This window comes from Ceratotherium simum, chromosome 2, assembly GCF_057802395.1.
Source record: "Ceratotherium simum simum isolate JZ-2026a chromosome 2, ASM5780239v1, whole genome shotgun sequence".
In the NCBI taxonomy this organism is placed as follows: domain Eukaryota; kingdom Metazoa; phylum Chordata; class Mammalia; order Perissodactyla; family Rhinocerotidae; genus Ceratotherium; species Ceratotherium simum.
In genome coordinates, this window is record NC_141901.1 from 83,897,355 (window position 1) to 83,911,900 (window position 14,546).

At 34.6% G+C, this 14,546-nt stretch overlaps 1 protein-coding gene across 2 annotated transcripts in view; it reads left to right on the forward strand.

Annotated features, from left to right (window-relative positions):
* Window positions 1-14,546, forward strand: part of ADGRL4 (adhesion G protein-coupled receptor L4) — a 115,762-nt gene that overhangs the window by 65,936 nt on the left and 35,280 nt on the right. Inside the window, exons 4-9 of one of the 2 annotated variants that reach the window (XM_014788310.2) lie at window positions 3,930-4,079; window positions 4,556-4,623; window positions 5,420-5,599; window positions 5,712-5,895; window positions 6,987-7,103; window positions 11,078-11,283. In XM_014788310.2, coding sequence (XP_014643796.1) covers window positions 3,930-4,079; window positions 4,556-4,623; window positions 5,420-5,599; window positions 5,712-5,895; window positions 6,987-7,103; window positions 11,078-11,283 — 905 coding nt within the window. The remainder of the gene's footprint in view (window positions 1-3,929; window positions 4,080-4,555; window positions 4,624-5,419; window positions 5,600-5,711; window positions 5,896-6,986; window positions 7,104-11,077; window positions 11,284-14,546) is intronic. The other variant, XM_087420166.1, reaches the window with a different exon arrangement.

Consider the following 14,546-nt stretch of genomic DNA (forward strand, 5'->3'; position numbering starts at 1 on the left):
TGAGAATCCTCAGGGAATTTGAGCAGAGAACCATAATTCTATCCCTTTTTACATTACTCTATCACCTTGTAGTGTATTGCTTCTGATCTGAACGTTTAGTTGATCATTAAATTCGGCAGGTCTGGGAATTATAGTCATTAAGCACCTCTATAAATAAATAATGAAAAACTCCAATTCAGGGCAAGAAATGACACAAGCAAAATTCTTTACCTTTAGACTACATTCAAATACTATTTTCCACGGATAAGGTGATTTTGTTGCAGAAGGCTTTGAGTGAGATTTAGCAGCATGCATCTTTTTCTTCCCCTTGAAATCACAGTAGCCAGAACTTCAGATGCCCAGCTCCCAAGAGACCTAGTTCCAGACTCGAATTTCACAAATCAGGAAACTGAGGCATCTAATAATAAAGTGACCCTCCCAAGGCCAAATGAGTAGAACCCAAGAACTCCTTCATGTTTACCGTGTGCTTAAGAGCAGTGTTTACTGCTTGTAATTTTTTATGTTCCATTGCCTTGTGTACTCTGATAACTTCAGATTTTTTCACGGCTTTGAATAATATTAACATTTAATTTTGTCTTTGCAAATTACTTCCAGTAATTGAACATTTCATCTTTTCTTTGCAGTCTGTGAGTTAAACAACATTAGAAAATTCAGTTATTGATGAAAATTATAAGAATCAAAACAATCATGTGATCATGTTTTGAAAGATGATTATGATAAAATACCACTGGGTTGGCTCATTGTAGTAATGAAAAACAAGCATAACCTTATTAATGAAAAAGTAGCAAATGAATTTTTTGAAGTGCAAAACAAGCAAATGATTGTTATGGTATGCTTACATTTAGCGAAATCAAGTTATTAGTATTAAGCTGAGTATTAGGTTAGGAGTGGAAAAAGTGGATCAATTATTAAATATGGTTTGTCAATTCTAGCTTGACTGAAATAATTACATAGCAGCAATTTAGCTTTCATTAAGATAGTGGAGAGGGTTCTTTTGCTCTTTTACAGCTCTGGGGAATATCAAGACATGGCAATCTAATGAGACATTCATTATCAGTCTGTTTTCTCCAAACCTACATATTCACAGGGCTCCTGCTATTAAGGAAACACACAATACAAATAGAACACTGGATGTGATCTTCAGTTACAATATCAGGTACCTACTATGTCTCAGGTACCACTCCAAACACCTTCACATACATTTGGTCATTTGTTATGAAAAAGAACTCTTTTGAGTTAAAAGATATTTTTATGGTATTACCCAAGGTCACAAAGCTAATGAGTATTAGAGTTAGAATTTGAATTAAGGTCTTCTACAGGGCCTTTACCTGTAGGAAGGAGGATATGTGGTGGATTTGTTAGATCCAAGATAATCCTGCAAGATATTGCAAGAGAAGTTAGCAGGGATCTTGCTGCAAAATGGCAGTCACGTTCATTTTGGCTAAGCCAGTTTTATCTCATTTGGGCATGGCATACTCTTTCAATATTTTATGATTCTCTTGGTACTACTAGGGACCAAAGGGGTGTAGAGTAATAGGCTGAGGATGGCGGAAGCTCTTTGACTACCCTGGCACACAGCCAGTTGTGGTAGTCACATACTCCATAACTAGGTTAAGCACAATAAACTCTACTGCAGAGGCCCAGAGTGAGAGGGATACCAAATTCAACAAACCTCACTTCCACATTTTAGTAAAAAGTTGTGGAAACAAAAGGATAAACAAGGAAATTATAAACAATTTGGAAAACATTACTTTGATGGGATGTTTAAGATTTGAAAAGCATTACTTTGCTCAGATGATTCATATTCTTTTATAACATTCAGAGTCAAAATATAAAGATTTGCATAATCCTATTTTTGAATGCTAGTCTCCCAGGATACTACCTCCTTATTCTTCTTACAGATTAACATTTTGTCACTTGGTGAATTCAGAAGCTAAAATACTCTACTTGGCCTAAGGTTGACATGATGGATACCAAACAGCCGAGTGAGTGGTAGAGGGAAGGCTTGAACTAGAGCAGAGAGCCCAACATAAGCACCACGAGGTGTGGAGGTTGCATGGGGAGAGCTGAACTCAGCTATGAGCGCCAAGATGTGTATCCCTGTCTCCAAAGTGCAGGAGGGAGGATGGAAATTGAGTCTGTAGAGCCAAGATGTATATGTTGCTCAGACTTTGGGTTTGGGATGAAGTTCCCTAGAAAAATTGCACCTTTAAATAATTTTGAAATTGAGAGAAATCAACACTTTATTTCCTGTTAGCCATAGAAGACATCTAAAAATATAAAATGTGGGTATTCAAAAATGCAGCTTTCTTATCCATGAAATAAATTGTTCTGTTTATGACACTTCATGGGTCTGTTCACACCTTCATTGGGGTGTTTTCCTCGTTTGGGTACAGCACATGCTACTTTTTCAGCACTGCTCTGAAACACTAGTCTTTTGCTTTCTTATATATTTTTTTCGCTTCACTGATTTCGTGAAAAATAATGACCCTCGTCTATCCTCCCACCTGGATTCTTTTCTTCACCCCAACCTGGAATGCTTCTCTAATGGTTCTCCATATAGCAAAAGTCGACCTGCTCCTGCTCATCCCCTACTGTATTTTCAGTCCTTTGTGTGTGTGTGTGCACGCACGTGTATGGAGTGGCGGTTTCTGAACACATATATTTAGAAATGAGAGGAAGAGGGTGAGGGTACTAGAGAAGCGTTCCTGTTTCTTTAACAGTAGTGTACTTGGGTTTCTGGGTAGTGCAGATGGTGAATATAGAGACTCGGCAGAAAAATTAGGGGTTTTCTACCTTTTTCAGGCCTGGACTGTTAATTGTCTTCTTAAATCTAGTGCCATCATCTTTCTAGCTAATGGAAATTTCTTCAAGAATTTGGCTAGAGGTTTATTGTCGGTTCCAGTTCTTAGTGGTATGAGTTTTAATGTTTTTCTGTGTCTTTATGGCATCTTTAAAGTGAGAAATTAGGATCAGCTACATTTAAGATAACTAGCTAGATGACATTTTAGATTGGACTTTGATTATTGCCCCCTTTTTTATGGCAAACAGCATTGTGCCACTTGGAGTAGCTCTAAGATGTCAGAGCTAGATGGGGAACACAAAAATCTTTGCATTAACTTAAGGTGATGATCTGGACTCTTCAGTTACTTGGAATCATTCCCTATTGGAACTCTGCCTGCTGGCAGAGTATTTATACTATATTTATAACTTTAAGACATGTTTCATTGTAGTAAGTAAAATTTTAAATTAAGAATAGAAATTATGTGAGCTTATAACCTAGGATATTTATTGTGGCTTTGAGATATGGCTACTGAAAATCTAAGACTTAATTCTGTACAATTTGTTACTTTATCTATGATGGCTGTATATTGAGAATCATAGTAAAATATAACCTGAACAAAAGTAATGAATTCTGGTAAAATTATAAGGGAATTGAATCACACATTCTGCTACATCATAATTTTTAGGTTAACTTATATGCAAAAATGAAAGAAAATGGGCCACTCTTTTTTTGTCCTCTGGAGTACTCTAAACTGAGTTGTTACAATCAATTTAGTTTAATACTGGAAAACAAAAAATTTTAAATGTACTTTAAAAATTGGGTCTTTATTAAATTAGGAGTATATGTTACATTGTCAGTGATGGAAATTAATGACTTTGCTGATGAATCCTTCTATTCAGAAAACAGTTTAAGAGTTTGGTCTATGAATGACATTTTTAATACACTGTCAAATTGGATCAACCAAATCAGAGTTAAAAAAAATATACGCAGCTAAGTTTGCTCTGTCGTTTTCCAGATGATGGGATTTTCTTGGCTTTCTTGTAAAATTTGATATGAAATCACTAACTGTACATAATACTATGATCAACAAGGTAGCAATTCTATGAGCACTAAATAGAAAATTTAATTTTTCAAATATTTCCAGATATAGATGAGTGCAGCGAATCCGCTGCCTGCGGTGATCACACAGTGTGTGAAAACGTGGTTGGTGGGTATAACTGCTCCTGCAAGGAAGGTTATCAGACATCCACAGGAAAATCACAGTTCACACCTAATGATGGCACTTACTGCCAAGGTAAATTACATTATTAAAGTTTATGTATAATCAAAGAACTATGTAAAATATGTACTACACAGTTGTGAAGTATCAAAGAGCTACTCCTTCTAAGAAATGTGCCAACATTCCTTTATCATCTATAAAATGAAATAAGAAAAGAAGAGGTATTGTTTTATTTCATGGAAGATGTAGACTACATGTTTTATGTAGTTAACATACCCTATTTCTTAAAGTAACTACAGTCTTCCGTTTTCCATAAAATATTGTCTATTTTAATGAATAAAAATAAATGAGTTTTTATGATGAATAAAATTTAAAAACAATAATGAAAAATTAAAAATAAATTAATTTTAATGAATAAAATTAAAAATTAAACTCATAAAAATGTGTTTTTAATGTTCAAATAAGTGAGCAAAATCAATGGAAGCAATATAATCATCTTAGGAAAAACTATTTTTAAAAACTTTTATATAATTTAGTTTCTTTTTCTACAGAAGTGAATACAGACTGCCATTTAGATGATGCCTGTATTGCTGCAAATATTGATAAAACTTTAAGAAAAGTAAGTAGACTAGTTGAATTAAAATTTTATTTTATTTTGGCATTTTGATTTCAGGTAAATTCCTTCCAATGTCGCATGTTAAAAAGAGTAACAAGCAACTGATCTTCAAGTAGAGTTGAAACTACTTACATATAGAGATCTAAGTATTTTGTTTGAGTTGCAGATAGGATTAATTTGAAAATCCCCAATGTGTTGAAGAAGACTTTGACATGTTTAATTTATGTTACTTTTTCACTGTTCGGTATACTGGAAAATTCTTCTCAAAGTATAAAGAAATTTGTTGAATAAAATAGTAAAAACCCCAGGCCCATTCCCACATTCTAAGGAGACATAGTTGAATGCAACTAGATTTTGTACTTCAAAGTAAATATTTCAATAAGTAAATAAAGTAGGACATTCATAAAATTACTGTCATGTGATTGAAAGTGTGAATCTCAACATGACTAATTAACTATCAGCTAAAGCAAATTTCTATTTTATCACACTGTAAAGAATTTTCTCTGGTTGATTAAAATATAATTCAAATTGTTATAACTTTTAAAAGCTAACAAAAAATCATCAATTCAAACATGCTATTCTTTTCTCAAGTAACTTCTTTTTAAGTTATTTGCTAACCTTTGGTAAATAATTTCAGGTTTCAGTGCTGCATGTTATGGTTTAGGTTTAGTCTGATAACTTATTAATGTATAAGACAAGAAAACCAAACACAGAATAAATTTAATATGCAACTTTATTCTTGGAAAGATCCAATAGTACTCTAAATTGGTTTCCTTTTTCTGGACTCATTTTTGTTCAGATTAGACGCATAAAAGAACCTGTGGCTTTGCTACAAGAAGTCTATAGGAATTCTGTGAAAGATCTTTCACCAATGGATATAATTACATGTATAGAAGTATTAGCTGAATCATCCCCATTACTGGATTACATGAATACTACTAACTCAGCCAAGGATGCCCTTTCTAATTCAACTCTTACTGTAAGTATGTTGAGCTTTGACTCTTAATATAATTGAGCTTTAAAATTCTCCTTACATCTGTGATTAATGTAAGATTCCAACATTTTTAAAAGACATACTTTTTCTTCAACAGGAGTTTATAAAAACTGTGAATAATTTTGTTCAAAAAGATACGCTTATAGTTTGGGACAAGTTACCTGTGAATCGTAGAAGAACGCATCTTACAAAACTGATGCATGCTGCCAAACAAGCTATCTTAAGGATATCTCAGAACTTCCAAAAGACCACTCAATTTGATACTAATTCAAGTGATGTAGGTAAGAAGCCAAGGTCAATTTCAAAGCAATAGTGTTTTCCAAACAAGCCATTCTCAGAAGGGAAGGAAAGTATTTAAAATACTGTTCAACTGGCAGTTGTTTTACCAATATAGGAATGAATGGTGATGCATATTACAAAAGTGATATGAATGAAGTATGAATAAAAAAGATGAATACATAAGCACTGCCTCTTTCCTACAATCTCCATCTTTTCCTATTCCTGAACTGTTTACCATTTAAATGGTCAGAATACATTACTCCCTTGTCATTTTGAGTTAGTCATCTCATGACTTGTTACCTTGACCAATCATAGTTACAGGCAGATTTTCTGGATGTGGTATACTTAAATTTCTCTTTAAGAATCCTTTGACTTTTGATAATATGAAGCAATCAATACGGTAAATTAGAATGTTTCCTGCTTCATGCAATCTCATACTTAAAACATTAGGAATCTTGGATCAAATTGAGAATGTCTGTAAAGTTGTTCTGAGGAAACAAGGTACATTTTCTGAAATAATCTTTGCTTACATCTATATTATATTTTCCGGGTGACATCCTGCTATGCAGTAGTGGATACAAAGAAATCATTATCTCATCAGGATTCACTACTTACTCAAAATTAAGGTAGCAAACATTGTGACTAATATATAGGAGCCTACATTTCTATGATGCCCCTGTGTGAAAAAAAAATTGAAAATACACCAGGTAAGGAAATTATCACTCAAGAATTTAATTCAATCACTCCCTGTTTAGTAAATTATATTGTAGATACCATCCTCTAAGACATTGTAGCTGCTTGTCTTTGCTTTAGTAATTATGATTTATAGCTCCCTTGTGTTCATACGTATTTTGTCTTTAATTCAATAAAGGTAAAATTAAACCATAAGTGCCATAGTCAAATCAAAAAATTAAAGTTTAACCAGATTTTAAGATATAAATTCTAATCCAAACATGTTCAGAATATGTTCATTCTACCCGCCGTAAATAAGAAGCTGAAATACAGTAATGATGGGTGAAATTGACTCTAACTAAATAAATACATTGATTAAACTAATTTCAGTGAATTTATTATTTTTATGGTTTTGTTTCAGCTCTCAGAACTTTCTTTTTTGATTCATATCACATGAAACATATTCATCCCCATATGAATGTGGACGGAGATTATATAAAGATATTTCCAAAGAGAAAATCTGCATATGATTCAGATGGTAGGACTTTGACAGTCTTATATACAGTGTGTCAATGATTTGCAATAAATACTTATGCATTTGGTTGTATCCTATGTACATATAACCTGTGGTTTCCTATAGAAAAATATTTTATGTTTAAATGCAGAATTTCCATATTTGTACTAGAGTTTTTTTTTTTTTTTTTTTTTTGGTGAGGAAGATCAGCCCTGAGCTAACATCCGATGCCAATCTTCCTCTTTTTGCCGAGGAAGATTGGCCCTGGGCTAACATCCATGCCCATCTTCCACTACTTTTATATGGGATGCTGCCACAGCATCGCTCAACAAGAGGTGCACAGGTGCACGCCCAGGGTTCCAAACCCCCGATCCCCGGTCCACTGCAGCAGAGCACGTGCACTCAACCGCTACACCACCGGCCGGACCCCTGTACTAGAGATTTTTATTCTGATCTAAATACCTGCGGGGAATTTTAGGATCTGACAATATCTAGATCCTTCTTGTCTTACCTCCAACCTCTGTAACTGTCTAATATTGTTAAGATTCTAATGAAAATATACAAAAGAACTGTGATTTTACTACTCATTTTGCATCAGTCAATAGAGACTATAATTTGCGTAGAGTTCTTTTAGTATTTCTTCTTCAATAATCCTTCATATTCCTCATCGTGAGACTGAATTTGTGATTGTGTAAGGATGACAAATAGACATCATGTTAAAAAGACTGAAAATTATTGTGTGGGCTTGGACTTCTCTCTTCCACTTGTCATTTCTGAGTCCTTGTATATTAAACTCTCCAACTAAACTGAAGGCAGGATTAAGAAATAGAATCTGAGAATGTTAGTACTAGCAGGTAACAATGATTATCTAGCCTAATTTCTTCATTTTATGGATAATAGAACTAAGGCACAAAGAAGTTAACAGCTTTGTCTCCACGCACATCAACAGATAGACAGAACCAGCACTAGAAGGGAGGGAGTTAGCAGGAAACAGCCCTGACCTGACCAGCCTTTTCCTTGTCACCTAACCACAGGCAACCATAGCCGCTATTTAAATTTAACCATTTACCTGCTCTCTTAGTGCACTGGCTTAGAAAAAGATTCTCTGCTGATAGTAGATTTGTTGTTGTTGTTCCCTTATAGGTCAAAATATATTACTTTGGGAAAATATGAATTATAATATTTTCTCAAAGAATGTGTGGGGATTCATAAATACAAATGAAAAATACATACAATAACACACATATGTTCCCTTTAAAAATACCATTTCATAAAAGGATATATTGTCTTTATTGTTAAAAAACATGCTGCACATTCATTCTCGGAAGAATATCTTTTTAAAAAAACTTTTATAGGTCTCATGTGGAATTTTTTTCTAATCCATTGCTATCATCTTCTCCATTCTTTTTCATTTTTTATTCAAAAGCAAGAAACAGATGGCCATAAAACAAAGCAAAAATAACTAAGCCATTTTGCCACTGAACCCATGGCTCTTACCCTGTTACATCATATTCTAATTACTCAAGTACTCATATGATATTTAGCAAATCAAAGAATGTGTTAAACTGTTGTATTTTCAAAGACAATTTGAGTAGTGTTTAGAGGTTGAGAATAAAGACATTGAAAATACTTATCATAGTGACAGATGATGAAATTGTCATGGAATAAATATCTCAAAGAGATCCTGTCTGAGTGTATGGTAGTTTTGTTACATTTAATGATCATGCATGCAAACTCTGACATTTGAAAGAGACAGTAATATCAGCTCTCCAGAAAGCAGAGGGAGAAATTTGTTTTCCTCAAGGTTGGATCTTAAAAATAAAGGCAGGTCTAACAAACTGATCAAACTCACTCAATAATGTCTACATGTGATTATTCATTTATTGACAAAACCCATTAATAAAAATATGCACTAGTTAAAAGCTGCATAGTGTCATTGGTAGGTAATAAGAGAGGCACAGGTAGATTTTTAATCTTTTTTTATAGACTGAATTTTAGTCCCTATCATTAGAGAATGAACTCCTAGTTTACTGAAAGAAGGTACAGATCTGATAAGAGATAAAAACTAGATCAGGCCTAGAATTAGTGAGAAATCATGGGAATTAAAAGAGATACAAAATGATGAGAATGGACAAACACTGAAACAATGTTGAGAAAGGAGGTTAAAAAGGGATTCTGGAGCATTCTATGTGGCATGAATCTCCTTTTACCCAAAGTCAAAAATTGATTTTAAATAAATATTTTTCTTTAGAAAAGATAGGAGTGATTAATAGATTTTTAAAATCCATCTTATCTTTTGGGTGCTTCCTTTGATTTTGGACCATCTCCTACCACAACCTCTGAGAAGTCACTGTTGCATGAACTGGTTCATCAGCTGGATGAGGTCAGGTTGACCTAAAAGGTTTCCAGGTCCTGCTTCAGGCACTGGTCTATTGGTACCAAAGGCTGGGCTAGTTGTCATCTCTTGGAGTCATCATAATTTCACTAGCCCTACCATGTTATACTGACATTATTTCTTCCTTTGATATAAATTTTCTAAGCTGGCAGTTCAGGAAAATACTCTATGTAATGTATCTGAACTTCAGCAAGGCTCTTAGCAGTGTCTCTCGTGGTGCCTTTTTAGATTAATATAGAAAACACAAATAGCGATACACTTTGGCAACTTCCAGCTCCCATAACCACATCCAAAGAATATTATTTATTGGTGTGATATTGTGATGTGGAGGGTTCCAGCTTTGTATCATAGTCCTTGGTCTTTGATAATATTATCAACATTTGTATTTATGATTTGGTTATTTTATGCTTTTCAGATTATTCGCTTGTGTCACAGACTTGAGGGAACAAATGAATATGATAGAGTTCTTCCTAAGTTGTCCAAATATCGAAAGTAAACATATAATGTTTCTAATTAATAAGTAAAACAATAATCATGTTAATATAGCATTTTAAATTTTACAGAAGACTCTCTCATGTGTTATTTCATTTGGTCTCCACCATATACTAGTAAATAGCTAGAGTGAGTATTACCATCATCATTTTACAAGGGAGAAAGCTAAAGTTCAAAGCTGTTACCTGCTTTGCTCATGGCCACATAAGTAGGAGCAATGACTTAAACCAGAGCTTCTGATTCCAAGGGTAAATTCTGAATGTAAAGTCCAAAACTTAGTGTCCTTAATTCCGTACAACAAATAGAGGAGGAATATGACCTAAATGGCAACAAGATTTTTAAAAGACAATAGATCTAGATGTTGAGTTGTTCATGCACTTAATATCGATGATAATAAGCTGCTATGAAAACCAAGGCGATTTGAAATCCATTAACCTAGGTGTAGTGTCCAGGCTAAGGGAAAAAGAGTCACATGATAGTCTGTACTGATCAGGTGACATTTCTAGTGTTGGCTTATGTGCAGATGTACTGCATTTGGGGAGCGGGAGGGCACAGATAAATGGCTGCCTCAAAAGACAATAAATTCCCTAACCTGAGACTGCATAACTATATGTCATCAATATTAAACAGGAAGTATTTTAGGGAGCATGACGTTGAACTCAGTGGCATCTTACAACTCGTTCAATTCTAAACTTTCTTAATACTGTAAGTCTGTGATACTTTTCTCCCAATATCTTTCTAATTCATATATTTGCACAGCGAAGTAATAACTCAAATTTTATCTTTCAAGTGAATACACTTCACACCTTGGTTCTTAATCAGTACTTGGATGTAAATTTATCTGGAACTGTTTTTCTCCTAAATATAGTTTGTGCAAAGGGGATGCTACAGTCGGTGATCAGTTTCAGAGTCATAGAGTTCAGAGAATATGTCTTAATATGGTTTGATGATGTAGGCGTGGACTTATTATGACCCACATTTCGGTATCTGGATATTTGTATGACTCCCTTAGGGTAAAAATTTTGTCTGTTCAATTTTCATGTTTATTTTAAGAGCTTAAATATATTTTTATTTTATAAGATTTCACTAAATACACTTATTTGATTGATAGGCAATGCTACAGTTGCATTTTTATATTATAAAAGTATTGGTCCCTTGTTTTCATCGTCTGACAACTTCTTATTGGAACCTCAAAGTCATGATAATTCTGAAGAGGAGGGAAGAGTCATCTCTTCAGTAATCTCAGTCTCAATTAGCTCAAACCCACCCACATTGTATGAACTCGAAAAAATAACATTTACATTAAGTCACATAAAGGTAAGTTGTTTTTCTGGTGATTATTGGTTATGATTGTGAAACATTCAGAGAAGTGGATATTTTTTATTGTGTCACTTTAATTACATGTAATTTCTTGAATTTAAAAATATAGATTCAAAATTAAAAGAATAAAGTGGTTTCAAAGTTTTGTTTTGTTTTTTTTTTTTTGGCGAGGAAGATTAGCCCTGAGCTAATGTCTGTTGCAAATCCTTCTCTTTTTGCTGAGGAAGCTTGGCCCTGGGCTAACATCCATGCCCATCTTCCTCTACTTTATATATGGAACACCCGCCACAGCGTGGCCTGATGAGCGGTGCATATGTCCACGCCCAGGATCCGAACCCATGAATCCTGGGCCGCTGAAGCGGAGCATGTGAACTTAACCACTATGCCACCAGGCCAGCCCCCTCAACTAGTATTTTTATGATACATTTTTGTACTTTCAGTGCTCTTTAAACTTTCTAGTAAATGCCAAAGAATTTCCCATATTAGATTCTCTGAAGTTAAGCTATATTTTAGTTTTAATTTTTATTTTCTTGTGAGGAAGATTAGCCCTGAGCTAACATCCATTGCAAATCCTCTTCTTTTTGCTGAGGAAGATTGGCCCTGGGCTAACATCCATGCCCATCTTCCTCTACTTTATATGGGATGCTGACACAGCATGGCTTGACAAGCGGTGCACCAGTCTGTGCCAGAGATCCAAACTTGCAAACCCCGGGCCACCGAAGCGGAGCACACGAACTCAACCACTAAGCCACTGGGCCGGCCCTAGTTTTATTTTTAAGTACTTTGTTCATTTTAGAAGTCTCCATACCTTCAAGGAAAGAGTTATAAAAAAGTATCAGAGCCAAAGATAAATGTTACTCGTGTAATGAGGGAAGTGCTTGGTTAATAATTTTCATTAAAATAATCTTTGCAGGGATTTGGGTGCTGATTAAAATAAAATCACAGAGAAATTTACAATATTTCATAAATAAATTAGCTGAGACCATTTTACTTTATTGTTATTCTAAATCTCTTTTCAAACTCATATGTAATTGAAACTATACAATACAAAAAACATGATTTGAAATAACCAAGTATTTAGGCTTCTTTTGTGTACCTAAAAATGGGAAAACTCAAAATCATAGATTGTTTGTTGCCTTTTTACAGTTGATGGTTTCTTGGGTTTTCGGTATAATTTTAGTCCTAGTATGTGATTAAACTACTTCTGATGCTCCATTTGGAGAAAGCTTGAGGCTGGACAAGTGTATTTGCATGTGTATTGGGGAGGGAAGGAACTAAAAGAACATGTATGCTTACACACAATACAAATGTGTCACTGTAAAGAAAGACATCTAATATAGAGAGAAACTAAATATATAGAAAGTGAGAGAAAATAGTGGCTCAACCATAAACATTGGTAGATATTATGTTGAGGGAAAAAGAAGGTGTGAAATGTTTTAAGAATGAAAACTAAACTTAGATATTTTCAGATACTGAATGCAAATAACCTGTTGACACTAGAAACCAAACATTGTTCTTTTACATAGTCTGACAGTTTTTCTACAGTTTTTATTTGTGGAATATTTGGCAGCTAAAGAAATGCCAAGGACAACCCACTTAACCAATCTCTATTTGACATAGCAACAAAACAAAATATACATCTAAACAAAAATTCTTCACCATAATTAATGGCAAAACTAGATTGTCCGTAATCTTCCTCTCTGTTCAAATCTATTTCCCATTCACAGTGACAAGCACTATCAAATTTCACTACATTGTGCTGATAACACACCTACCTAATCCCTGGTTCCCCTCTCTCTCAGAATAAAATCTGGATCTATTTATTTTCCTCTAAGAGAGAGAAGCTATCTCATATGTAACACCTTCCGTTTTCTGATTCCCCAACAATTTATTTACAACTTCACCAGTTAGTATATAATTCTCCATTACCTCAGAAGAATATTAACAGTAGTCATCATAATAATATTGATAATAATGATAGCACCCAGTACTTAGATAATGCTTATGTTGGACTGGGCTGTGTTATAAGTTATTTACTTTTAAAAAACTCATGTAATCCTCTCAAGAGCCCTATGAGGTATGTACTGTTATCGCCATTTTACAGCTGAGGAAACTGAGACTCTGAGAGATTAAATAAATTGCCCATGATCAGTCAGCAACTGACTGGGAGAACAAAGTCTCATTCCCACGAAGTCTTCATCCAGAATCCATGCTTTCGGGTGCTGTGATACTATCCAGTCCAATCCTGTCCTCTGAACCCCTCCCCCATCTACCACCCAGGAAATGATGTTTCATCCTCATTCTCATCTTTCCTGCATCTCTCCACATTGATGCCAGTGTCTTACCTAGTAAATACGCTCAAGTTTCTGACTTCTTACCATACAGGGTAAAACATTCTTCATTGGCCCTGTGTTTCCTTTACCCAAAACTCAGTAACTCCTCCTCATTTTAAGTTTCTAAAAAATAGGTATCATCTACTGACTTCCATCTGCGGAAAATTTGGATTTAGTTTTCTTACACACATCTTCTGCTATGATACACACACTCACCCAACGATCCATCCTCCCATGCTTACATCAAATTTTTGGTCAAATCAGTTTTTAATGTGCATATTGCTATAATTTGGTATGTGTTGTTCACAACTGAATCACGAGGCTGAACCATTTTCCTGATGTTAGTAAATTCCTCTAATTTAGCTTGCTTAGTTTTCTATCTATCCATTGCTGATTTGTCCCCAAACTTTCTGACAGTATTATAAATCTCCTTGCAAAACGTTCAAACACATAAGATTATCTATCAGTTAGTTGTCTTGAAGACAGCCTTCCTAAGCCCCTGTAAACCTGATCTGTCTAGATGGTCTACTCTGTGGCCTGCGGCACAGCTATCAGCCTGGACATGGCTTCCCTCATCATCCTGGATGTGCACCTCACCTCTCTCCTCTATCAGATTCAGTGTTTTCTTGGGCCAACGTTTCCTCTTTCTCGGTTTATTTCTGTATTTTAGTGGCATATTCTCTAGTGGCTTCTTGAGAAAAGGTGCATGGAAGGCCAATTTTTTGAGCCCTTTCATCATCAGGTGATGTATATATATCTTATCCTTATACTTGTTAGATAAAGTCCATGGTATAGAGGTATAAATTGTAAATAATTTTTTCTGCAGAATTTTCTAGACCTTGCTCAATTGTCTTCTAGTTTTCAAAGTTAACCTGGGGAAGTTGAATGCAATTAATATTTTACGTAAAATTTGCAATCCCTTGCATG